The sequence below is a fragment of the Mus musculus genome, chromosome 19 (genome assembly GCF_000001635.26).
Source record: "Mus musculus strain C57BL/6J chromosome 19, GRCm38.p6 C57BL/6J".
Taxonomy (NCBI): domain Eukaryota; kingdom Metazoa; phylum Chordata; class Mammalia; order Rodentia; family Muridae; genus Mus; species Mus musculus.
Genome location: NC_000085.6, coordinates 12,267,815 through 12,293,118, shown reverse-complemented (window position 1 = coordinate 12,293,118; position 25,304 = coordinate 12,267,815). Strand labels below are relative to the sequence as shown.

Below are 25,304 nucleotides of genomic sequence, written 5' to 3'. Positions count from 1 at the left end.
CCAAATTTAAACTGTATCTATCTACAAATCCAGCCCTACTGAAAGTGATAGAATGGAAATTCTAACATAAGGAGGTTAATTACAACCATGAAAACACAGGAAACAAATAGTTTCACACCAGCAAAATCAAAAGAAGGGAAACAAACACACATATACACATGCCTCTACCACTACCATCAACAACAAAAGCAAAAACAAAATAACAGGAATCAGCAAGTGTTGGTCACTGATATCTCTCAATGCCAATGTTTTCAATTCTTCAATAAAAAGATATAAATTAAGAAAATGAAAGCAAAGGTAAGATCCATTCTTCTATTGCATCCAAGAAACACTCCTCAACATCAATGATAAGAATTACCTCAGTATAATGTGTTGGAAAAAGATATCCCAAGTAAATGGACCTAAGAAGCAGGGTTATATAGGCATTTTTCATATCTAAAAAAAATACACTTCACATGAAAACTAAGCAAAAAGAGATAGGGAAAAACACTACATACTCATAAAAGGAAACTCCAAAAAGAAATGACATTTCATTTTTTGTTTGTTTGTTGGTTTGGTTTGGTTTTGATTTTTTTTTTATGTGCTTGGATTTTTTGGTTGGTTGGTTGGTTGGTTGGTTGGTTGGTTGGTTGGTTGTTTGGTTTAATGGTTGTCTTCTTTTCAAGATAGGTTTCTCTTTGTAACATCGCTAGCTGCTCTGGAACTTGCTTTGTAAATCATGCTAGCCTCGAATTCACAGAGGTCTGCCTGCCTCTGCCTACTGAGGGCTAGGATTGATTGCATGTGCCACCATTCTTGTATAACATTTTAATTATTAACGTCTAGTTCCCAAACACATAGGCACCTAAGTTTGTAAAAGAAACACTATTGTACTGTAAGTCACATATTAACCCTAACAGTGATAGTAGAAGACTTCAATACCTTACACTCACCATTGGACAGGTCTTAATTAAACAGAGGAATACTGAAGCTAACATGTTATAAACCAAGTGGACCTAACAGATATATATCAAATATTTTACCCAAACACAAAATAATATATCTTAGTACATCATGTGACTTTCTCCAAAATCGACCACACATTTAGACACAAAGCAAGTCTCAACAGAAACAAGGAAATTGATATAACTCCCTGCATCCTCTCAGACAAACACAGAATAAAGAAGGATATTAACAACATAAACAAAAGAAAACTTACAAATGCATGGAAATTGGACAACTCTTTATTGAATGAAAAGTGGGCCAAGACAGAAATAAAGAAAGACATTAAAGACTTTCTAGAATTCAATTAAAATGAACTGATGTCATATCCAAAATTATGGAACACAATAAAACTGGTGATAAGAGGAAACTTCATAGCACTTAGTGCCTACATTTAAAAAAAATTGAAATATTTCACACTATAAACTTTATAACATACCTGAAATCTCTAGAACAAAAAGAATTAAGCACATCCAAGAGGAGTAGATGACAGGAAATAATCATACCAAGGGCTGAAATCAATAAAAAACAAACAAAACCCCCCAAAACAAAGAGAACAATACAAAGAATCAATGAAACAAAGAGTTGGTTCTTTGAGAAAATAAACAAGATAGACAAACCTTTATTCAAACTAATTAATAAACACAGAGAATATTCAAATTTACAAAATAAACAAAAAAAGAACATAACAGCCAACAGAGAAATCCAAAGATAGGGATGGGTGGGAATATACCCAGGAAGTCCCAGACCAGCTCAGAGGAGTAGGGGAGGGGAAAGGGGAAGGATTGTGGGAGGAACTGACAGGGAGGGGTAATGTATGGTATGTAAAGTGAATAAGTAAAAAATTAAAATAAAAAAAAATCTGTAATCCAGAAAATTGAAAAAAAATCTAAAAGAAAAGAATGGTTCTCTTGACAGGTGCCCGTTATCAAAGTTAAATCAAGATCTGAAAATCAATTTGAGTAGATTTACAACCACTAATAAAATAAAAGCAGTCATTAAAAGCTCGACCACCAAACAAAGCCTGAAAACTAATAGTTTTAGTGCAGAATTCAACCAAACTTTCAAACAAGAATTAAAGACAATTCTCCTCAAATTATTTCACAAAATAGAAACAAGAAATATTACCAAATTTATTTTATGAAGCCACAATCACTCTGATACTCAAACCACATAAAGACTCAATGAAGAAATGGAATTACAGACAAATTTCTCTTGAGAACACAGACATAAACACACCAAATAAATACCTGCAAACCAAATCTTAGAAAACATCAAAAAGATCTTCCACCATGATCAAGTAGGCTTCACTCCAGAAATGCAGGGATAGTTCAACACATAATAATCAGTAAATGTAATCCTATTTATGTATGTGTTCACATGTATGTGCACAGACTACAACTATTCACCTATTTATGCTGAATGCATACCACCCAGTGATGTGCAACCTCTGCCTAAATCAAGAATGAGTTTGAAATTATAATCTGTCTTCTGTTTTAACAGTTCTGAATTATGTTCTCATAGTATATGACATTCATTATAAGACCATTTTATAGTGCTATAAAAATTCATTCATAATTTTGGTTATTTAATAAGCAATTACTTAAAGGTTACCAGTTCAAGTATTTACATTTTTTTTTCTTATGATGTAGATCTTAGATGTTTCTTGCCAGGACTTGATGGTGAGAAAATGGATAATCTGAAAATAGTAAGGTTTTAACTGAGTTAACAATGCATTTTCTTTTCCTTTTCTCTTCTTTTTTCCTCCTCCCCCTCCTCCTCCTCCTTCTGTTGTTGTTGTTGTTGTTACTCATCAAGGATCATAAAGACGATGATTATGAAAAGAAATATACTGAGATGACCCAGTTCATCCTCCTGGGATTCTCAGATTTCCACCAAATCACAGCTCTGCAATTTATTATATTTCTGTACCTAGAACTTGTGCCTCATTGTTTTAATAAGAATGAATTCCCACCTCCACACATCCATGTAAGTCTTCCTAGTGATCTGTCCTTAATAGGCCTCTACTATATAAACTCAATGGACCCCAAGATATCACACCCATCTACAGCTCCAGGTCCAAAGGATCCAGGGCCACCTTCTGGCCTCCACAGGCATGCACATGGTGCATATGCATACATACAGGCAAAAATTCATACACATAAATAAGTAATTTTTTAAGTCATGTAGAAAGGAAAGTCACTTCTTGGCCATGACTCAAGAGACAAAATTATTCATGCTATTAGTTTACATCCCTGGAGTGAAGTTCTATTTATCAAGCATCATGTAAAGACTTTCTTATTCACACCTTATTTAATGACCTCAACACCCGTTGAGGCAGAAGTCAATATTATATTAGCATTACAAATAAATATGCTGATGTTTAAGAGATTAAACAATTTTATATTCATTTTTTCTATAATTATTTTTATTAGATATTTTCTTCATTTACATTTCTAATGCTATCCCAAAAGTCTCCTATACCTAAAAGCAGATAGCATCAAGAATAGAATCCCAACTCTAACAACAAAAATATGCAGAAGCAACAATTACTTTTCCTTAATACAAATGGGACCTCATAAAATTACAAAGCTTCTGTAAGGCAAAAGACACTGTCGATAAGACAAAAAGGCCACCAACAGATTGGGAAAAGATCTTTACCAATCATAAATTAGATAAGGGACTAATATCCAATATACACAAAGAACTCAAGAAGATGGACTCCAGAAAATCAAATAACCTCATTTAAAATGGGGTACAGAGCTGAACAAAGAATTCTCAACTGAGGAATACCGAATGCCTGAGAAGCATCTGAAAAAATATTCAACATCCTTAATCATCAGGGGAATGCAAATCAAAACAACCCTGAGATTCCACCTCACACCAGTCAGAATGGCTAAGATCAAAAATTCAGGTGACAGCAGATGCTGGCGAGGATGTAAAGTGGAGAAAGAGGAACACTCCTCCATTGCTGGTGGGATTGCAAGCTTGTACAACCACTCTGGTAATCAGTCTGGCGGTTCCTCAGAAAATTGGACATAGTACTACTGGAGGATCCTGCAATACCTCTCCTGGGCATATATCCAGAAGATGTGTCAACCGATAAGAAGGACACATGCTCCACTATGTTCATAGCAGCCTTATTTATAATAGCCAGAAGCTGAAAAAAACCCAGATGTCCTTCAACAGAGAAATGGATACAGAAAATGTGGTACATTTACACCATGGTATACTACTCAACTACTAAAAACAATGAATTCATGAAGTTTTTAGGCAAATGAATCTATCTGGAGGATATCATACTGAGTGAGGTAACCCAATCACAACCCAGAAACTTAGAATACCCAATATACAAATTGCAAAACACATGAAACACAAGAAGGAAGAGCAAAGTGGATATTTCATTCCGTCTTAGAAGGGGGAACAAAATACTCATGGAAGGAGTTACAGAGACAAAGTTTTGAGCTGAGACAGAAGGAGGGACCATCCAGAGACTGCTCCACCCAGGGATCCATCCCATAAACAACCACAAAACCCAGACACTATTTCATATGTCAGCAGGATTTTGCTGACAGGACCCTGTCATAGCTATCTCTTGTGAGGCTATGCCAGTGCCTAGCAAATACAGAAGTGGATGCTCGCAGTCATCTATTGGATCGAACACAGGACCCCCAATGTAGGAGATAGAGAATGTACCGAAGGAGCTAAAGGAGTTTGCAACCCTCTAGGTGGAGCAACAATATGAACTAACCAGTACCCCCCCCCCCCCCAGAGCTTGTGTCTCTAGTTGCACATGTAGCAGAGGATGGCCTAGTCAGCCATCATTGGAATGAGAGGCCCTTGGTCTTGCAAAGATTGTATACCCCAGTACAGGAGAATGCCAGGTCCAGGAAGTGGGAGTGGGTGGGGTGGGGAGCAGGGTGGGGGTAGTATATAGGGGACTTTCAGGATAGCATTTGAAATGTAAATGAAGAAAATATTTAATAAAAAGGAAGAAAAAATAATGTGATAGAAAGAATTCTCAATAGAGGAATGGCCAAGAAGCACTTCAAGAAATGTTCAGTGTCTTTAGTCATCAGGGAAATGCAAATCAAAACAATTCAGATTCTATCCTATGCCTGTCACAATGGCTAAGATCTAAAGTTCAAGTGACAGCACATGGTTTTTGAGGCTGTGGAGCAAAAGAAACACTCCTCCATTGCTAGTGGTTGTGGAAACTTGTACAACCACATTGCAAATCAATTTGGCATGGTTTCTCAGAAAATTGGGAATAGTTCTTTTTCAAGATGCAACTATACCACTCCTATGCATATATCTAAAAGATACACTACTATAAAACATGGACACTTGCTCAACTATGTTCATTGTGGCTTTATTTGTAATAGCCAGAGACTGGAAACATCCTTGATGTCCTTCAACAGAAGAATGGATAAAGAAAATATGGTTCAGGTACACACTGAATGGAGCTGAATTTCTGAATGGAACACTATTCAGTTATTAAAAACAAAGACATCATACACTTTTCAGGCAAATGGATGCAACTTGAGCATATCATCCTGAGTGAGGTAATACAGGTGCAGAAAGACACATATGATATACATGTCCATTATAAGTGGACATTAGCCATAAAGTGTAGGATAATCATGTTACAATCCACAGACCCAAAGAAACTGGGTAATAAGGAGTGCCCATGGGACAGTTCATGAGTCTCATTCAGAAGAGGAAACAAAATAGTCATCAGAGGAGGATGGAGAGAGGGAAATGTGTAGGAGAGGTGTGAAGAGGAATATGCAGCTAGAGATATGATGTTGAGGGGAAGGGAGATGGCTGGGAGTGAGAAGGGACATCTCTCAGACTGGCTGGAGACTGTAAATGGGGGATGCTATGAGGAGTCTATGAGGATGACCCTAGCTGTGATTTATACCAGAGGGAGATACAGAGACTGAAGAGGCCACCTCCCACAGCCAAACAGGACTTCCAGTGGAACGAGGGAAACTTCAACCTACCCACAAATCCTTCAACCCAAAATTTGTCCTGCCTACAAGAAGCAAATGGATAAAGATGGAGAAGAGATTGAGGAAACAGCCATCAATGACTGGCTCAACTTGAGATCCATCCCATGAGAGAGAGCCAACTTCTAACACTGTTAATGATACTCTGCGGTGCTTACAGACAGGAGCCTAGCATATCTGTCACCTGAGAGGCTTCACCCAGCAGCAGATGGAAACATCCAGAGACCCATAGCCAAACATCAGGTGAAGCTCAGGGTGCCTTGTGGAAGAGTAGAGGATAGAATTGAGCAAGCTGGAAGAGTCAAGGACACCACAAGAAGATCTACATAGTCAACTAACCTGAGTCTATAGGGGTTCACAGAGACTGAACCACCAACCAAAGACTGTTCAAGGACTGGACCTAGGCACTACGCACATTTGTAGCAAGTGTGTAGCTTGGTCTTCATGTGGGTCCCCTAACAATTGGATCAGGGACTGTCTCTGTCTCTGCTGCCTGCCACTGGATTCCTTTCCCCTAACTGGACGGCTTGGGTGGGCCTCGGTGGAAGAGGAGATACTTAATCCTGCTAGGCTATATGTTCCAGGGTGGGGTGGTATCCAAGGGAATGCTTCCTCTTCTCTGAGGAGAATGACAGGGAAATGGGGTGAGAGATTTGTAAGGCCAGGACTTGGAGGAGGTGGTTGTGACTAGGATATAATATGAACAAAACAAGTAAATTATGAAAACATTCTTACTAGATTAATGGTAGGTCAGCAAACTTTATGGTGCCAGATGGCATGGGGGATGGAACAAACTCCTGCTGTCCTCATCTGAAGGATAAGGTACTGAAGCTCTTCTTAACCCTTCCTCTGTAATCCTGGACCATTATGGTGTCAAACTACACCAACACATATATAACACATATATAGTACTAAATGGTTTCAATGGGGAATACAAAAAGAGAATGAAGAGAGACACGTTCCATAGGGTAAGCTCTGCGAGGAATTCGAGGGAGAACCAGTGGATAATATGGTCAAAATGTATTATGTATATGAATGAAATTCTCAAGTAATTCTCAAGTAAAGTTTGTTGTATGTATGTGTGAAACTCTCCAATAATGATAAGGAAGGACAATAGGAATTCTTAGAGGGAAGAAGCGGAGAAATTATGTATATTATAATCTCACAAATAAAAAAAAATCTAATGAATCTCTGAAAATATAATGACAGAGATATTAACAATTTTGTCAGATCTAAGTAGCATGAGGCCATTGTTTGCACATCACACGGTACTGCTTTAAACCAGAGACATGGAACACAAACATATATCTGAATTGAGACTACTGGCCAGAAATGATAACTCAGTTTGCATAATTATCTATATAGTCTCTCCTGGTTCTTTGAACTCCCTGAATGTTTCAGGAATTTTCTTGGGAATATATAAATAAACGTGCAATGACCCAGATATAGACGGAATGAACAGATGAAAAAAAAATGATTCCTTCCAAGTCCAGTTTTGTGAACCAGTGACTTTATTAGAGTTACTTAACAAACCAAGAATGACTGGAGCAGCAGCATCAACAATGAATTCTTCACTCCAGCATATTTGACCAACAAGCAACTGCCCTCCTGGGGAGTTTCAGCCCCTAGTCAATCATGCACATCCTATGTATTCAGGGAGTAAAACAAACCAACCACATGTGGTCTTATATGAAACTGGGAGTGGGGAGGAAGGACTGATGAATATAATCTCAGGCAAGGGTGTTGTGATGCCATGTTTCAAGAAGAGAGTTTGTTTGCATAGATTTGTTTGTGACATTGTCTCCCTCTGTAACCTAGGCTGAAATGACTTTGTAGCGAAGGTTGCCGTAAAGCCCATGGAAATCCTATGCCCTATTAAAGCTGGAATTATAGGGGTAAATCACTACTCTTGACTCTACAGTCAATATTAACATTCTATCACTTTCATTTCCATGGACATGCTTATCTCTGTACTATTATAATATTTAGCTCCCATGGCTGTGAACCAAGGTAGTCTGTAAGGCACTTCTGCTTCATGATGATGAAGCTCATGTCTACCTGGAGAAAACAGTTCCAATGCAATACTGAGAAATATCAACTTAAAGTTTAAGTTATTCTACTATGACCATTACATCACTTTTTAAAAATGACATAATACTAAAACAAAATACTGAACATGCATAGACAATAATAAAGAACATGCCAGTCTATCATGTGCTGTTACCCTCAGATTAAAATAAATTCACACAAGTCTTCTCAGACAAAACTTAATCAGGGGCCTGAAATATCAAAATATATATTTTTGGAATGTTCTGATTGGCTCTATCAATCCAGGGTAAACTTTCTGGTTGTAATGTAGAAAAAGAAGAGACATCAGGTCCCACTATCTCATATATTACTATTGGCTCATAAGATATTGCTAAAAGTCATGACCAGAAAAATCAAACTATCAGAAGACGAAGGAAATGACACTGAAGAAACCACGCCTTCCTTATGATTTTTTTCTTCATGATTCAAGCTCTCACTTTTGTGTTTGACCTAGATATTAAATGACTAGGTAGTGTTGTTTGTTTGTTTGTTTGTTTGCTTGCTTGCTTTTACATAATCAAGTTATTTCTGATTAGTCTTCCTAAAAGGCACAAGAAAGCTAATGTGTGGCTTTGTTTCTTTCAAACAAAAACTTTCCACATGGTCATCCTCACCTGCTCAGGATCACAGAGTAATCAATGGTGATGGCTCAGGCTTTAGGATACTACATCTCGATACTGATGACACAGAATTAGTAGAATCTGAGGTCAGGGATTTGATCAGGAATCTTCTCTAAAGGCATTCCTTGTAATTTAACAAGTTTCAGGATTCTACAAGTTTCTCAACTTGATATTTTTAAAATACCTGTAGATAGAATAATTAATGAAGAAGTAGCCCACCTGCAACATGGAAATTATGATGTTACTGGTTCTAAAGATGATGCATTTCAAACGCACCAAAGCAATTGTTGGTTTATATTGGAATATTGTCTATTTCAAAATCATTTTTATCTGAAGTGCCATGGACTTTGTAGTATTCCAGCCATGTGTACATGATTGCAGGTAACAGTAATTCTCACATGGTGTTGTAGTGAAATCTTATCTCTTACCTTAGCTGCAGATTACCTTTTTCTGCAACCTATTCATGGCATCTTTGATTTCCTTGTTTCTCAGACTATATATCAAAGGATTCAACATGGGAATCACCACACTATAGAAGACAGATGCAAATCTGTCAAAGCTGGAGGAGCCACCAGAGCTGGAACTCAAATAGACAAAGATACCAGAACTATAGAAGAGAGAAACAGCTGTCAGGTGAGAAGCACAGGTGTTGAAGGCCTTGGACCTACCATTTGCTGAAGTGATCTTCATGATGGACGAGGCGATATACCCATAGGACACCATGATGGCTAAGGCGTTTATAAGCCCAAAAAACATTGTTAATATGACAAGTAGGACATGTGCAAAGAAAGTGTCATTGCAGGATAGATTTAACAGCTGGGGCATGTCACAGAAGAAATGTCTGATGACATTAGATCCACAGAAGTGGAGCTGCAGCAAGACACATATCTGAGATAAAGAACTTACAAGTCCTGCTGTGTAGCTTCCCATCACCATCTGAGCACATAGTGTGGGTGACATGACTGATGAGTACAGAAGAGGGTTACAAATGGCAGCATACCTGTCATAGGCCATGGCTGTCATGAGGCAAGATTCACTCAGTCCCATAGTGGAAAAGATAAAGTATTGAACTATGCAGCCCACAAAGCTGATAGTTTGCTTTTCCTGGAAGAGGTTGGAAAGCATCTTTGGGACTGTAGAAGAGATATAGCAGAAGTCTATAAAGGACAGATTACTGAGGAAGAAGTACATAGGTGTATGGAGATAGGAGTCCATCCTTATTAAAACAACAAGGGACAGGTTCCAGGTCAGTGCTGTAATATACAGGGTGAGGAACATAACAAAAAGCAGTGCTGTGATTTGGGGGAAATCGGAGAATCCCAGGAGGATAAATTGAGTGATCTTGGTAATATTTCTTCCCCCAATCATTACCTCTGTGCTTGTCCTGCTAAAATCAAAAGACAAATAAGACAATGCGTTGCTGACTCAAGTGACATTAGAGCATTACATTAAAGAAAGACATTTAAACTTTAATGACTACTTCTTGAATACAATGCCTAAGAAATAATGTGATCACACACAAGAACATGTACAAATACAAATAAGTGTGTGTGTGTGCGCGCACACACACACGCACACACACACATACACACGCACACATACACACATACACACATACAATAACTTGGATTATACTATTGTGATTTGTAATTCTGACACAGTGTTTTGTAGCAGAAGTGTATGTTCTTAGTGAAGACAATCATTCTTCCTATGAAAGTGTCATATACAGAACCCCAAAATAAATTTTACAATTTCTTCTCCTGACATTGTTTTAACACACAACATCCCCAAACTGGCCTGGATGAAAGTGTCATGATTTGTAATTCAGACATATTTTGAGGATGCAAATGATGAGTCTCAGAATACATTGACACTTGGCAGGAAAGCACGTGTACTGTTAACATTGATAGCTCTTTATTCTCACAATGACAGACAAGCATCAAAAGAATAAATGGGCATTTCAAAAACAGATGTGTTGATAAGAATCTTCAAATGACAAGGTTAGTCATTTAAATTACTGTGGAACGAGTATACCTCCACCAATAGAATCTGAGATCTAACTCACTGTAGGTCAATTATTATATTAATACACTCTTGGGATAAAGTGTAACTTCCAAAGAGAAATTATGAAGTAAAAACATTAAAATAAATGGAAAACCTGGTTAAGACAAAAATAATAAAATGTAATTAAACGTATGTTAATAGTCACAAAATATATGAAGACGGTACAACAATACTTTCTGTGTGAACTATATATTCTAAATCAGCAAGGGACAGGCACCACAGCACATGATGAATGCTTTCCTAATCTTGTATATGTTTGCTTGTATAATTACTCTCACATATGTGGTCAATGTCTCTCTATACTTGGCTCTTTATTTTTTCTATTTCACACACATTCAGAGATTAACAGTCATACATGTGCACACACACAATCATATGAATATAAACATACAGTCATACACGTTATATGAAGCATTTCCAAAATTCCTCTTGAACTGCTCAAGAGACTGAATGACATAAATGGCTTGACATGGCAAAGCTCCAATAATGTTAGCAATTATTCTTGAAGTTATCACCTCCCTCTGTAAAATACAGTTGATAGAAGAACAAAGATGAGATAACAAGGACCCTTTCACAATCTAGGTCCTACAAACATTGTCTGTAGGTTTCAATAACGGTACTAAGAAATAGTTATTAGAATATGGATTTCTGTCTCATATCACTTTTCTAACTGCCACTCCGTGTTGCTGCATTTGTTTTCCTCCACAAAGTGCCATCTAGAAAACAGTACTGAGAATGAGGGACTGAGGGAGGCTTTCTCCTTAGTGTTAAGTGCTGTTTCCTCACATGTGCATCCATCCACAAGAATATGCTAAATGTCTTATTAACTGGTCCTGTTTAACTTTGCACTTGCAACTGAAAATCATGGTTTTGCTGAATTTTTCACTATGGTTTTATGAACTTTGGACATCTTTCTGTATGTTGTACACTGAACAATGTTGTTCCTCAGGTCATCCAAGATTAGTTAACTTTAATGGAAACATTTTGAAATTATAAACTCTCCTGGGTAACATTTTTGAAATCAATTTACTTGATCAGTTTAATAAAAATAAGTGAAACACACAAGATGGTTGAAATTTATGTCACTATCTCACAGAATTCTGGTGATATGGGCAAGCACATGTAGGAATATTCTCTGTTGCTCACTATTTGCAAGAAAGACTGAAAAGTTATGAAATACTATTCTTACTCTGAGTATTTTTACAGGGTAATTTATTGAAATGTTAGAGAGGGGGAGAACATACTCACTCTTATTATTAGTGTTCTCGGTGTTCAGCATCTCCCAAAAGAGTTTAAAGTAGAAAACCTGTTAAAGGTTTGACTGACTAAGTATAGCTTATCAATGCTGATTTAATAACATTCCCAGTTCAGTGAGATGTGTTGGGAATAATAAGTTAAATGCAGGTTGCTGAGTAAGTAAAATGTGAGTAAGAGAAACTTAAAGGGCACTTAGACCCGCACTACCCGTGTCTAGAGTGGACACTTAGACCAGCACTACCTGTGTCTGCAATGAGCACTTAGACCAGCACTACCTGTGACTGAGTGGACACTTAGACTAACACTACCTATGCCTGAGTGGACACATAGACCAGCACTACCTCTGCCTGAGTAGGCACCTAGACTAGTACTACCTGTGCCTGGTCTGGACACTTAAACCAAAACTACCTATGGCTACAGGGGGTATGTCTCATATCTGTACTGTTAAAGCTGCTGTCTCTGGGGCCACCAAAGGTGACAGTGGAGAGGTATTTGAAGATGGTGAACAGTCTAGTAGAACTGTGCATGAGTACTCAGTCATATCATAAGGCTTGGTTCATCTCTTACAACTGAAATTCATGAGCCAAAGCTGTGCATCTGAGTAGAATATAATTCCTATTATTTCAGAGACATAGCCCTTGTGAGCAAAGGTGCAATAAAGTATTTCAGGGAAGGGAGTAGTTGAGATACATGGACAAGCAGGCTTTGATCTTAGGAAATCTGAAAGTCAGCCAACTTTTACTGCTGATCCAGATCTCAACTTCTGGCTTTTAACATCACCTAGGCTTTACAGATAGTCTTGTTTAGCCCCCGCTGATTTGATTCTCCCCATTTTAATACATAGGAGATAGAAAGTAACAGAATCCAAGGTACATACTTGAGAATTCAACAAGAACCTCTCTGAAATTTTAAACATAGGATATACGCTTTCTCTGAACAGCAGATCATTTGGGTAAGTACAAAGAGAAACTGAGGGGAAAATATGCAGGATATGGAAGTTAGGAGAGGGGCTAGGAGAAAAATAGGGAAGGCTACCCCCAATAAATCTAACTAAACTATGAGTCCTCCTGTAAAAATGAAAGACCTTGAGATAGTTGATTCTAACTACAAGGCTTACCCTCTGACCTTCATCCACACACTGCAGAAGACAAAGTTCGTGCCAAATGTTGAAACTGCCAATATTTCAAGTAATTTTTGAGGAGGGGCACTAGTATATTCCTAATGGATGCTTTTGGCCATTAACCTGGCTGTCTGCTCACACCAAGTGAGACAGCAACACTGGGGAATCCTCTAAATATGCTGTTCAGAGCCAAAGTGGAAAAAAAAAGCCAATTAGAGAAAATATACGACAGACACTTGTTTCTGGCATCATGGTTGTCATGGAGATTTTTCTAATAATTAAAGGCCCAGTTTTCCATGTGCATCAATTCCTAACTTCCCCTGTGATCCTATTATGACACCAGATCATAACATGCCTGACCTTGGAGACACTGGTCTGCAAAGGACATAGGTGTCTGCTAGTCCCCAAAACTCAATTTCTAGGTCATAAACTTGAAATCAGAAATGTTAAAGGATTTTCACAATATTGAATGAGCCACTGGTAATATCATTTGACATCAATAAATGTTTATGCATACAACATAGAAATCACTTTATTTTATATAAATATGCATACACCATTTTTCAAGTATCTATTGTGAATAAATAATACAGCAGCTCTAAGAGAATGACAGTGTATAGTATTCATAAGTGAATAAGACAGGGTACCAAGTTATCCACCAGTTTATGATAAAAAAAAACAAACCTGACATTCAGGAAAAGAATTACTTATCCTGATCATAACCTTGGGTGTGGGTATCATAAAATAAAATTTGGGTTGAGACTGCCAAGATTCTTCATTCTGTGAGAGTACTTTTTTATTAGGTATTTTCATCATTTACATTTCAAATGCTATCCCCAAAGTTCCCCATACCCTCCCTCCACTCCCCTACCCACCTACTCCCACTTCTTGGCCCTGGCATTCTCCTATACTGAGGCATATAAAGTTTGCAAGACCAATGGGCCTCTCTTTCCACTGATGACCAACTAGGCCATCTTCTGATACATATGCAGCTGGAGACACGAGCTCTGGGGGGGTACTGGTTAGTTCATATTGTTGTTCCACCTATAGCATTGGAGACCCCTTTAGCTCCTTGGGTACTTCCTCTAGCTCCTCCATTGAGGGCCCTGTGATCTATCCAATAGCTGACTGTGAGCATCCACTTCTGTGTTTGCTAGGCCCCGGCATAGCCTCACAAGAGACAACTATAGCTGGGTCCTTTCAGTAGAATCTTGCTAGTGTATGCAATGGTGTCAGCATTTGGAGGCTGATTATGGGATGGATCCCTCGATATGGCAATCTCTAGATGGTCCATCCTTTTGTCTCAGCTCCAAACTTTGTCTCTGTAACTTCTTCCATGGGTGTTTTGTTCCCAATTCTAAGAAGGGGCAAAGTGTCTACACTTTGGTCTTCGTTCTTCTTGAGTTTCATGTGTTTTGCAAATTGTAACTTATATCTTGGGTATTCTAAGTTTCTGGGCTAATATCTACTTATCAGTGAGTACATATCATGTGAGTTCTTTTGTGACTGGGTTACCTCACTCAGGATGATGCCCTCCAGGTCCATTCATTTGCCTAGGAATATGGCCTTATCTTCTGGGCCCATGTGGATGGGAAGAGTTGACTCCCAAAGGTAGCACTCAGGCCTACACACACACACACACACACACACACACACACACACACCACAAATACAAATTTTTAAACGTTGGGTGGTGGAATATTCTGGTTGTATACATTATTTCAAACCACAGTATTTCCATCTATTAAATGACAATAACAGTAATACCTAAGACATTTCAGTACTCTGACGATATTTAGGTTAGATAAAGATTATAAAAACTTTAAATTTCATAGTATTATTAAACCTCTTTATTAATGGAGTGTACACATGTTATTTAGAAATCTAACATTTCCTATAAGTCAAATCCATCAGAAAATTTCTTTCATTAAGTAGATTTTACAGGCCAGAGGCAATGAATGATTACAGCAAAATAATAACTTCCAGACACAGCACAGCAATTGCATACAGGAACTCACAGGAAACTATGACTTTAGGCCCAATACCTCTACCCAATCATTCCAGACAACCTCTATTATGTACTGAAAGGCAATAATGAGTTCCTGATGTGAAAATTTATGGTTTTGTTGGAGACTCAGTTGTGGAATATGATGTTTTTCTGGAAACTGTCTTGTGAGAGGATGTTTTTGCTGAAGCAGACACACAGACACATGATGTTTTTCTGGAAGCTGCCTGGGAAAGGGTTATATGATGCTTTGCTAGAGTGGACACTTGAGAGAACACATGATGTTTGGAAAAGGTATAAACAACCCCACAGACAACAGTCAACTCAGTGTTGACCTGCCACTCTTTGCTGGTTTTCACTGGGCTTGACTGATGTTGATATTCACTAATGATGTTGTGTGGTATTGATTTGATTTGCCACTCTTTGATTGTCATCCTTTGTCATTACATCATAGAAATAAATACACCAAAGAACTCATGGTGGTATTCTGGTGGCTTCTTAACGTTTCCACATACTCAGGCTGACTGGCAGAGCCTGATTCATAAATTATGTTTGGAGCTGATGGAGCTACTGCTGCTGATTCATGTGAACTGAGCTGCTGATGTCCTGACAACACAGATTGGATTCGCCTCAAAGAACTATTTCTAAACTGGTCCACATCCTCCTTTGCCATATTAATCTTTCCTTTCCATTACCTCTACTGTGTGGTGGGCTAGAAGGGATGTTGAAGTATTTAAGTACCCTTATATTTTGAAAAATATAAGTCTACAAGTTCCCACCTCTAGATGAAGACCTAATGGCAACTGAGTCTCCCTAGAAAGGGAGAATTATTGAATTCTCGCGTATGAAGCCCCTGAGAGGCTACCCATGCTCTAATAGATGGCTCAACCCCTACCCCCAATACTGTCATCACAAAGTGGTCTCAGCATGTTTTAAAAGGAATACATGAAATTTAGGGTTACAGTGGTGGAGGAGGTAAGGGAAGAATTGGAAGGGAAGGAATAAAGAGTGATCCTCATCAAAATACATTATATACATTATGAAATTCTCAAACAATAGACTTAAGTACCTGAGAACCATAGAGAGCGATGAACCTCACTCAGGTAGCATCACACACCCCATAGAGCCCAGACACCCAAGGAACTCATGATGCCTTAGGCATCTCCCATAAGTTTCTGAGGATTTGCCCCAAGATCCTGCTAATTCTATGAAGAGTTTATTATGTGCAAGGATCACTTTTGATACCCCAAATTTAACACCAATACTTTTTGGGTTTTTTATTTAGCAAAACAAAATATAATAAGATGAAACAAAAATCAAACACATTAACATTGGACAAGGTAAACCAACAGAAAGAAAACAGGCCAAGATGAGATATAAGAATTGGAAGCCCACTCATTCATAGACTTATAAAAACATTAAGCTAGAAGCTATAATTTATATTCTGAGGAACTGGTACAAAGACCCATTGTTACTGCTTCAGTCTCTGTGAGTTCAAATGAACTTTGTTCTCCTGCTGCCCTGCATATTCTCTATTTCATACCCTTTCTGCCTCCACTTCTGTGGTGTCCATTGAGCTCTAATGGGAGGGACTCCGTGGAGACATCCCATTTAGGGCTAAATATTCCAATTAGAGTTATTTACCAAAGCATGAATAACTCTTCACCAGCAGTGTGACAATGATTCCCCTCTCCAGCATATTTGACTAACAAGCAACTGCTTTCCTGGGGAGTTCCAGCTACTAGTCAACCATGCACATCCTATATATGCCATGAAAAAATAAACAAACAAAAGCAAAAGCAGCCACATATACTATTACATGAAACTGTGGGAAAGCACTTGTAACTATCATCTCAGGTAAGGGCCTTATGATTTCCTGTTTCAAGAAGGGAGTTTGCTTGCATGGGTTTGTTTGTGCCTTTGTTTCTTTGTTTCCCTCATAGTCTCACACTGTAGCCCAAGTTGGTCTGAAGCCCGTGGAAACCCCCGGCCTTATTAATGCTGCAGCTAAAGGTGCAAATTACTATTCTTGGATTTGGAGATGATAGTAACATTCTATCCTTTCCATTTCAGTGGGCACAGCTATCTCTGTGCTATTATAAATATTTCATTGTAAGGAAATCAATCCTGTTTCATGATGGTGAAGTTCATGTGTACCTAGAGAAAACAGTTCCACTGCAATACTCAGAAATACCAGCTTAAAGTTATAGTTATTCTACTACCACCATTACATCACTCACTTAAGGCCACACAATACTAGAATTCAAGATAGTGAACATGCATAGACAATAAGAAAGAATATTTCAGTCTGTCATATGTTGGTATCTTAGCAATGTTTAATGTTCAGTGACTATGTTACAATAAATTCACATAAGCCTTACTAAGGTCCAATTTGAGCAGATTCCAGAAATATCAAATTATATTTCATGGAGTGTTCTGATTGGCTGTAACAACCCAGGACAAACTTTCTGGTCTTAATGTAGACAAGTAAGAGAGATCAGGTCTCACTATCTCATATACTGCTATTGAACCATAAGATAAGAAACCACACCATCAGAACACTAAGGAAACGGCAGTGAAGAAACCATGCCTTGCTCACCAGTTTTCTTTACAATTCAAGCTTCCACTTTTGTGTTTGGCTTAAAACTTATTAAACAATTTACTTTGACAAAATCAAGCTGTTTCTGATTAGCCATCCTAAAAGGGACAAGAAAGCCAATGTGTGACTTTCTTCCTTCTTTCCTCTTTTTCTTTCTTCCTCTCTTTGTTTCTCTCTTTCTCTCTTTCTTTCTTTCTTTCTTTCTTTCTTTTTTTGGCAGTTCCCAAGTAATTTTATTCAGAATTTTGTGTTTGTTTCCTGAATCAATAAATACTATACAAAACAATGTAAAAATGGTTACCATTTTCTCTCTCCTGCTCCCCTCACCGGGGGACAATTCCCTGGACAACCTCACTCAGGGGTTCTCCCTGTAGATTTGGTCCAGCAAATGAGGCCAGCCATGTTTTTAGCCCTTTGACTCACTTTTGGAGATTTGGCTGGGGTAGGAAAGCCGTTAAGAACGAGATGACTAGGTTAGGGAAATGCATTAGTATTTAGGGGGAAGGAGACGGCGCCTGGGGCAGAGCCTACCCCAAAGAAAAGGTTGTCTAAAATATTCACGGTTCCTACTTTTTGCCTCAAAAAGTGACATTTATTCAAAGAGAGAGAAAAAAACTGAAATAAAACAAAAAACAAAAAACAGAAAGAAAAAAAAAACCAAGATGTCCATCCCTTGGCTCCCTCCCCTCCCCCCTCCAGCTGTTCCTTAGCCCCATCCCAGGACTGAACCCTGGGCTAGGGCCAGGTCGCAGGACAGCCCCTCAAATGAGGTCAGCAACATTGAGGGGCATCTCTTCAATGGAGGTGTTGTAGAAATTCTCAATGTCTCGAGGAGTCCTCTTGTCTTCTTCTGTCACCATTGGCCACACCCTTACGGCCAAACCGACCACCCCGACCGCTTCTGATGTAGTTTTCCCTGTTGGTGGGAAGGTCGTAGTTGATGATTAAGGAGACCTGCTGCACATCAATGCCTCTGGCCAACAGGTCAGTGGGAATTAATACTCTGCTAGAGCCAGAGCAGAACTCCCTCATGATCACATCTCGTTCTTTTTGGTCCATATCTCCATGCATGGCAGAAACAGTGAAATCTCGGGCATGCATCTTCTCAGTGAGCCAGTCCACCTTCCTTCTGGTGTTGATAAAGATGACTGCCTGGGTGATGGTCAGCGTCTCATACAAGTCACACAGTGTGTCAAGCTTCCACTCCTCTCGTTCCACATTGATGTAGAATTGGCGGATACCTTCCAGGGTCAACTCTTCCTTCTTAACAAGAATCCGAATAGGGTCTCTCATAAATTTCTTGGTCACCTCAAGGACATCAGAAGGCATTGTAGTAGACAACAAAACTACCTGTGTGTTGCTGTTGAGCTTTGGGAATATATCATAGATCTGATCCTTGAACCCACGGCTTAACATTTCATCTGCTTCATCCAGTACAAACATCTTGATGTATTTGGGGGACAGGTATCTCCGGTTAAGCATGTCAAACACCCGGCCAGGGGTGCCCACGATGATATGGGGAGCTTCCATCTGCAGCTTCTGCACCTCAGCATGCACATCGGTGGCCCCAATGCAGGCATGACAAGAGGCACCCATGTAGTCTCCTAATGCCATAACAACCTTTTGTATCTGCTGAGCCAATTCACGAGTGGGTGCCAGAACCAAAGCCTGAGTGGCCTTTAGATCTAATTCAATCTGCTGCAGAATTGATAGGGCAAATGTAGCTGTTTTCCCAGTCCCAGACTGGGCTTGAGCAATCACATCACAACCCTTGATACAAGGAAGAGTAGCTCGCTGCTGGATGGCAGAGGGCTTCTCAAAACCATAGGCATAAATACCATGGAGGAGGGACTCTCTCATCGATTCATGTCATTGAAGCTATCCACAATCTCGTTCCAGTAACTCTTGATGACGCCTTCCTGCTCCATCCCGTCCGGGCCATTGTCTCTGGATCGAGAATCCTGACTCGAAGACATGATCCTTAGAATCTAGCTCTTTGTTTGCTAGGCCAATATCAGGGTCCTTGCAGCAAACGCTTGCTAGTGTATGCAATGGTGTCATCATTTGGAGGCTAATTATGGGATGGATCCCTGGATATGGCAGTCTCTAGATGGTTTCCCAGTCCCAGACTGGGCTTGAGCAATCACATCACAACCCTTGATACAAGGAAGAGTAGCTCGCTGCTGGATGGCAGAGGGCTTCTCAAAACCATAGGCATAAATACCATGGAGGAGGGACTCTCTCATCGATTCATGTCATTGAAGCTATCCACAATCTCGTTCCAGTAACTCTTGATGACGCCTTCCTGCTCCATCCCGTCCGGGCCATTGTCTCTGGATCGAGAATCCTGACTCGAAGACATGATCCTTAGAATCTAGCTCTTTGTTTGCTAGGCCAATATCAGGGTCCTTGCAGCAAACGCTTGCTAGTGTATGCAATGGTGTCATCATTTGGAGGCTAATTATGGGATGGATCCCTGGATATGGCAGTCTCTAGATGGTCCATCCTTTTGTCTCAGCTCCAAACTTTGTCTCTGTAACTCCTTCCATGGGTGATTGTTTCCATTTCTAAGAAGGGGCAAAGTGTCCACACTTTGGTCTTCGTTCTTCTTGAGTTTCATGTGTTTTGCAAATTGTATCTTATATCTCGCTATACTAAATTTCTGGCCTAATATCCACTTATCAGTGAGTACATACCATTTGAGTTCTTTTGTGATTGTGATACCTCACTCAGGATTGGATGGATCACAGGGCCCCCAATGGAGGAGCTAGAGAAAGTATCCAAGGAGCTAAAGAGATCTGCAACCCTGTAGGTGCAACATTATGAACTAATCAGTACCCCGGAGCTCTTGACTCTAGCTGCATATGTATCAAAAGATGGCCTAGTCGCCATCACTGGAAAGAGGCCCATTGTACAGGCAAACTTTATATGACCCAGTACAGGGGAACGCCAGGGCCAAAAAATGGGAATGGGTGGGTAGGGAAGTGGGGGCGGGGGGAGGGTGTGGGGGACTTTTGGGATAGCATTGGAAATGTAATTGAGGAAAATACGTAATAAAAAATATTAAAGAAAAAAGTTACCTTTCGAAAAAACAAAAAGAATCTAGCTCTTTGTTTCTTTCAAACAGGAAGTTTCCTTGTGATCATTCTCACCTGCTCAGGATCACAGAATAATCAATGGTGATGGCCCCAACTGTATTACACTACATCAAAATACTGATGACCCAATGTTAGAAGTCTTGGGGATGAGAATCAATCAGAAATCTGCTGCAGAGGCTTAGGCTGGTGATTTAACAGGTTCAGGCTTCCACAACTTTCCCAACTTGATTTTTCTCAAAGAATTCAAGAACTCAAAAACAAAACAAAACAAAACAAAACAAAACAAAACCTCCATTTCATATGGAAAACCCAAAAACTCAGGATAGCAAAAACAATTCTTAACAATAAAAGAACTTCTCTGAGAATCATCACCCCTAAACTCAAGCTGTACTACAGAGGAATAGTGATAAAAACTGTATGTTATTGGTACAGAGCCAGACAGGTCAATCAATTGAATAGCATTGAAGACACAGAAAAAAGCCCACACACTTATGGACACTTGATCTTTGACAAAGAAGCCAAAAATATATTTGGGAAAAAGAAAGCATCTTTCAATAAATGGGGCTGGTCTAACTGGCTGTCTGTATGTAGAAGAATAAAAATAGACCCATATTTGTCACCGTGTACAAAGCTCAAGTCCAAGTGGATCAAGGACCTCAACATAAAGCCAGATACACTGAATGTAATAGAAGAGAAAGTGGGAAAGAGCCTTGAACTCATTGGCACAGGGGCTAAACAGAACTCCAGTGGCTCATGCTCTAAGATCAAGAATTGATAAATGGGACCTCCACTGCAATACTCTAAAATACCAGCTTAAAGTTTTAGTTATTCTACTACTACTGTTATATCACTTGCTTAAGGCCACACAATACTAGGAGTCAAGATACTGAACATGCATAGACAATATGAAAGAACATTTCAGTCTCTCATGTGTTGGTATCTTAGCAATGGGTTTTTTTGTTTTGTTTTGTTTTGTGTTTTGTTTTGTTTTGTTTTGTGTTTTGTTTTGTTTTGTTTTTTGGCCTTTACCACAGTTAGGTTTTTATTCATTCACTCATTTTTCAAATACAACAGAGTAAAATTAAACAAAATAAAACATCAAAGATGAGAGAAGCCAACAGGAAGGAAAGAAGTCCAAGAGAAAGCACAAGAATAAAAGCCCCACATGTTTACATATTCAGGGAATCCTTAAAGCACTATACTGGAATCCATAAGTGCAGAGGACCTGGCTCAGCCTCTTGCAGCTATGAATAGTGCTACAGTTTTTCTGAGTTCATATGAGTGTTGCTCATATTGATTTAGAGCACTTGTATTTTTGTTGTTGTTTTTGTTTTGTTTTGTTTTTGATGTCCTCTGACTCTTACACTCTCTCTGACTCTTCTTTCTTAGGGTTTCCTGAGCTCTGAGTGGAAGGATTTGATGGAGATATCCCATTTCCAGGCTGAGTGTTCTGAGCCCTCTCACTCTCTGTGTAATGTCTGGCTGTGCATCTCTATATTTGTTCCCATTTGTTGCAGGGAGAAACTTCTCTGATGATAGCTGAACAAGGCACTGATAGAGCAGGATAACAATAGGATGTATTTTATCACTACATTTTCCCTTCTTTTTAAACAAGTATTATTTAGTTATACCCTAGGTCCTATTAAGTCTCAGGTTATTGCTCTCCCAAGCAGTGTTGGGTGTGGATTCCATTTTGTGGAGTGGATGTTAAGTCATACCAGATATTGTTTGGATACTTTCACAAGCTTGTGCCACCACTTCCATGGCAAATCTTACAAGCAGGACAGCATTGTAGACCAAAGGGTTTGTGTCTGGTCTGGTGAATAATCCAAAGTATTATTTTAGGCTCAGTGCATATTTTTGAATTACTAGACACAGTGTTAGTCAATTTTTCTTGTTTTAAAATAATTTATTATGCAAAACAAAAACCACATTTGCTTACAAATATAAGCTGCCAGTACTAAGAAGAAAGATGGCAGTTACTTCTGAGATGCTTTATTAACAACTATAATTTTCAGAATTAAAGTCGTCTGAGAAAAATTATTTAAAACCATTCAAAATATTCTGGGCATACTATAGATATGAGTCAGTGGTTTTAAAGTAGGATATGTCAGTTTTAAGGACCTGCACTATTTTAGAGTTCAAAAACCTCTCAATTTTTTAAATCAAACATAAAGAAGCTTGATATTGAATTTTAGTTGAATTCATTTTTCAGATTCCCATGGATTGGTATGTCCTTAACAATGTGTAATGTCCAGACACTTTATTACAATAAGTTGACATAAGTCTTACTAAGGTCAAATTTGAGCAGATTTCAGAAATACCTAAAATTTATTTCATGGAGTGTTCTGACTGGCACTAACAACCCAGGACAAACTTTCTGGTCTTAATGTAGACAAGTAAGAGAGATCAGGTCTCACCATTTCATATACTGCTATTGACCCATAAGATAAGAAACCACACCACCAGAACACTAAGGAAATGGCAATGAAGGAACCATGCCTTGCTCACCAGTTTTCTTTACAATTCAAGCTTCCACTTTTGTTTTGGCTTAAAATTGATAAAGCCATTTACTTTGACAAAGTCAAGCTGTTTCTGATTAGTCATCCTAAAAGGCACAAGAAGGCCAATGTGTGGCTTTGTTTCTTTCAAACAGGAAGTTTCCTTGTGATCATTCTCACCTGCTCAGGATCACAGAATAATCAGTGGCTTTATTACACTACATCAAATTACTAATGACACAATGTTAGAAGACTTGGGGATGAGAATCAATCAGCAATCTTCTGTAGAGGCTTAGCCAAGTAATTTAACAGGTCCAGGCTTCCACAACTTTCCCAATTTGATTTTTCTCAAATATTTATAGATAAAATAACTAATGGTGAGATGCCCACTTTGTAACATAGAATTATGACCCTGCTGTTCTTAAAACTAATGTGTTTCAATGACATTAAATCAAATGTTGGTTCATGTTGGCATACAGTCTGTTTAAAAAACATATTTATCTGAACTACCATGAACTTTGTACGATTCCATCCATGTGCATGTGAGTGTGGATAGCAGTAAATCTGACATGGCATTTTGTTGAAATAACCTTATCTGCACCATTAGCTGCAAATTTTCTTTTTCTGCAACCGCTTCATGGCATCTTTGATTTCCTTGTTTCTCAGACTATAAATCAAAGGGTTCAACATAGGAATCACCACAGTGTAGAAGACAGATGCAAATCTGTCAAAACTAGAGGAGCCACCAGAGCTGGATCGCAAATAGACAAAGATGGCAGTACTATAGAAGAGAGAAACAGCTGTCAGGTGAGAAGCACAGGTGTTGAAGGCCTTGGACCTGCCTTTAGCTGAAGTGATCTTTAAGATGGACAGGACGATGAAACCATAGGACAGCATGGTGGCTAAGGCATTTGCTATTCCAAAACACATGGTTAATATAGCAAGAAGGACCTGTACAAAGAAAGCATCACTACAGGATAGATTTAATAGCTGAGATATGTCACAGAAGAAATGCCTAATGACATTAGGGCCACAGAAATAGAGCTGCAGCAAGGCACATATCTGAGATACAGAGCCTGTGAGTCCAGCTGTGTAGCTTCCCATCACCATCTGAGCACATAGTGTGGGTGACATGACTGATGAGTACAGAAGAGGGTTACAAATGGCAGCATACCTGTCATAGGCCATGGCTGTCATGAGGCAAGATTCAGTCAGCCCCATAGTGGAAAGGATAAAGTATTGAACTATGCAGCCCACAAAGCTGATAGTTTGGTTTTCCTGGAAGAAGTTGGAAAGCATCTTGGGGGCTGTGGAAGTGATATAGCAGATGTCTATAATGGAGAGATTACTGAGGAAGAAATACATGGGTGTGTGAAGGTGGGAATCCAATCTTATTAAAGCAATAAGGGAAAAGTTCCAGGTTACAGCCAAAGTGTAGATCATCAAAAACATTACAAAAAGAGGTACTGTGATTCTGGGGAAATCTGAGAATCCCAGGAGGATGAACTGGGTGATCTTGGTAATATTTCTTTCCCCAATCATGTCTTCAGTGCTAGTGCTCCTAAATCAGAAAGGAAATGAGAAAATGCACTGTTGTCTCCATCAACATTGGATTATTATTTTAATGATAGATAATGATGAACATTTTAAAATTTAATGACAACTTCTTAAAACAATACCTAAGAAATAAGTGATCACACAAACATGCACAAACACAAATAAGTACACACACAAACCCAAACCCACACACACACTCACAAGTCTGCATCACACTGTCACATTTGTAATCCATACATTTGTGGAGCAGAATACTAAGATCCTAATAAAGTTTAAATTAGTCTTCTTATGGAAGGGTCATATGAGGGACTTTAGAAAGAGACAGGTAGTGCCTTGATGCCAAAGGGTCTGTCTCTTTTGTGAGTAGGGCCACTCTAATTAACAGACACACAGAAGGATTTT

The 25,304-nt window shown here is 38.9% G+C and overlaps 2 protein-coding genes and 2 pseudogenes across 2 annotated transcripts; 1 reads left to right on the top strand and 3 right to left on the bottom strand.

The window, feature by feature from the left end:
- Olfr1435-ps1 (olfactory receptor 1435, pseudogene 1) lies at nt 2,818-3,265 on the top strand (annotated as a pseudogene).
- Olfr1434 (olfactory receptor 1434) lies at nt 9,131-13,265 on the bottom strand. The gene is made up of 2 exons (NM_146685.3): nt 13,148-13,265; nt 9,131-10,088 (listed from the first exon to the last, which is right to left on the bottom strand). The coding sequence occupies exon 2, from the start codon at nt 10,067-10,069 to the stop codon at nt 9,131-9,133; it is 939 nt and encodes a 312-aa protein (NP_666896.2). The 5' UTR covers nt 10,070-10,088; nt 13,148-13,265.
- Gm17802 (predicted gene, 17802) lies at nt 17,962-19,738 on the bottom strand (annotated as a pseudogene).
- Olfr235 (olfactory receptor 235) lies at nt 23,949-24,887 on the bottom strand. Its single transcript, NM_146686.2, has one exon. The coding sequence runs from the start codon at nt 24,885-24,887 to the stop codon at nt 23,949-23,951; it is 939 nt and encodes a 312-aa protein (NP_666897.2).
- Between the last annotated feature and the right edge of the window lie 417 nt (nt 24,888-25,304).

What these genes read in the sequence shown, in the direction of transcription:
- Olfr235 (NM_146686.2), bottom strand. Translation starts at nt 24,887, where the DNA reads ATGATTGGGGAAAGAAATATTACCAAGATCACCCAGTTCATCCTCCTG.
- Olfr1434 (NM_146685.3), bottom strand. Translation starts at nt 10,069, where the DNA reads ATGATTGGGGGAAGAAATATTACCAAGATCACTCAATTTATCCTCCTG.